Here is a 2,394-nt window from a genome sequence, read left to right on the forward strand (position 1 = left end):
GATCTCGAATAGCTTACGAGCAGCTCACCTCGGTTACACCCACTAATCTATATGACTTAATGAAGTCGAATTATTAACAAACAACAATAAAAGCAAACGTTTTAGGCCCCAAACCACCTGTGGACAAAAACACCAGCATTTCTAAGTCCTTTAAAAAGGCTTAAACAGTCATTACACCAACTATTTCCGCAATCAACACCTTCATTGCATTGTATAAACATCTTATCAACATAACAAATCGCACCACTTTCAAATAACTCTAACAAAACCTTCAACTGTGGCACCCCTGCATTCATCATAACCACCACAAAGTCCCCATCTTTTGCAGTTTCTTTAAACCAGTTCATAAATTCAAACCGTTTTTCATGCAACGGAGCCTCTAAATAATCACCACGGTCGACACTATGAGCACGGGTATGGTTTTCAAGAAGTCCAGGGTGATAAACAAACGTGGCACCGGGACTTTTAACATTATAAGAAAGACCAGACACATTATGATCAACAACATAAACATTAAATTCTGATAATCTAATAGGATAATCAGTTCCCAGTTCACCCTGACCCATATTGATGTAAACCAACTTGTTTCTTGATGAAACGTTCAACAATTTGGGTAAGTAAGAAACCGGATTTTGACCCTCAAATGGCTCAATATGCTGCATATAAACCCGGTTTCTTGAAATAGACCGGCATTCACTAGGAAGCCGATGATCCTTAAAATATTCTACATTATTCATCTTTTTCTTAAACACGATTAGAGCAAGCGACCCGATCCCACAAACATGATGAATCTCTGAAGCTCTTAACAACAATGAAACCGGAATGGCAGATCTTACCAAACCACCCATATAAAAACCTGAAAACCCGACAAGCATAGCACCAATTCCGGCCGGTTTCAAAACTCGTTCAATCTCCATGACTAGTCGGGCTGGAACCGGGCCTGGAACCTGGTCAACAGTTCTCGACAGAACAAAATCCAAAGAATTGGATTTAAAGTCCAATTCGTGACCGGTTTCCTTCTGTAAAAGATAAGAAATCGGGTTGTTATGAACACCAAATGCTTCTGTAAACCCTAGTTCTCGCAATGTCAATACATCCAAATTCGAATTCTTTCCCAAACAAAATGTTTTTGCATCTAGAGTTAGCATCTCTTTGTTCATCAACTCTTTAACCACACTAACAGTCAAATTGTTACCATTATCTTTAATCAATCCAATATCTAACGAACATTTATCCAAATTCACCAACACAGACTCGTCCGTTCGAATTTCAACGGCGATGCGTGCAATCGAAACAATGAACACAGCGAATACGAAACTTAAACACGCCAGGATTAATCGCCTGGTGGGCTTGGCGCGAATAACATGCCATTTTAGGGGTTTGAAATCCATAACATGAAATGGGTAAATGAAATAAGTGGGGGGATTTAGGGAGTGCAAAACCTGGAGGATGTGTGATTTCCACCCACGAGTAGTGCTGTTGAAATTTGGAACCCTAACCAAGCTTTAATTGGAATCCTTCTACCCATTGTATGGAATTGTTTCTGATACAATGATCACAGATGAAGAAAACTGAAAGCTTACATGATTGATATTGAGATAGATGTCTACATACTTTAATCGATAAATAATAATAATGAAATGATTTGAGATCTGGATGGATTGAAAATGAACGCGGGCGAGTTTGATGTTCTTGTTTATTTATATACGTTTTGGGAGCGGGATTTATGGGCCTTCATTGCCATCCCAATAAATAAGCTTATTATTTATTTATTTAATTAATTAAGGTATATTTGTTTTTATTAATCCAAACTATCTTCTTTTGGTTACTGTCAGTCCCAACTAATGAATTAGCTACTGACGGTCCTAACTTTTAATATATTTGGTCCCAACGGTCCGCGGCTAATGAAATCCTAACACCGTTAATTGCAGGTCGCAGGAAAAACGTTTTTGTCGGAAAAGTCACTTTTTTTTCGGAAAACACCACCCGAACACCGCCACCACCACCAATTGACTCACCACCAACCAACCACCACCACTTGAGCACCACCAACCGATTCCGATAATGGTTCTAGGGTTTCGGTGACCTCAATAATTGGTGTTTTTACCAGAAAAAATGTTCCTATAGGTCCGATACAAAGTTACAAAGATGTTTGGGACAAAAATATTGAGTTTTCCGGAAAAAAAAATGTGAGTTTTCCGGCGAAAACGTTTTTCCGGCGACCTGTAACTAACGGTGTAGGATTCTGTTAGTCGCGGACCTTTTGGGAACAAATACGTTAAAAATTGGGAACATCAGCAACCAATTCGTTAGTTGGGACCGACAGCGACCAAAAGATGATAGTTGGGATTAATAAAAACCAATATATCTTTAATTAATAATCTGCACCTTAAA

At 38.7% G+C, this 2,394-nt stretch overlaps 1 protein-coding gene across 1 annotated transcript; it reads right to left on the minus strand.

The window, feature by feature from the left end:
• Positions 1-101: 101 nt before the first annotated feature.
• LOC143578331 (uncharacterized) lies at positions 102-1,391 on the minus strand. The gene has a single exon (XM_077061943.1). The coding sequence runs from the start codon at positions 1,389-1,391 to the stop codon at positions 102-104; it is 1,290 nt and encodes a 429-aa protein (XP_076918058.1).
• Between the last annotated feature and the right edge of the window lie 1,003 nt (positions 1,392-2,394).

The sequence above is a fragment of the Bidens hawaiensis genome, unplaced genomic scaffold, assembly GCF_021521415.1.
Source record: "Bidens hawaiensis isolate Kalapana, Puna unplaced genomic scaffold, B.hawaiensis_p1.1 tig00001461_1, whole genome shotgun sequence".
In the NCBI taxonomy this organism is placed as follows: Eukaryota; Viridiplantae; Streptophyta; class Magnoliopsida; order Asterales; family Asteraceae; genus Bidens; species Bidens hawaiensis.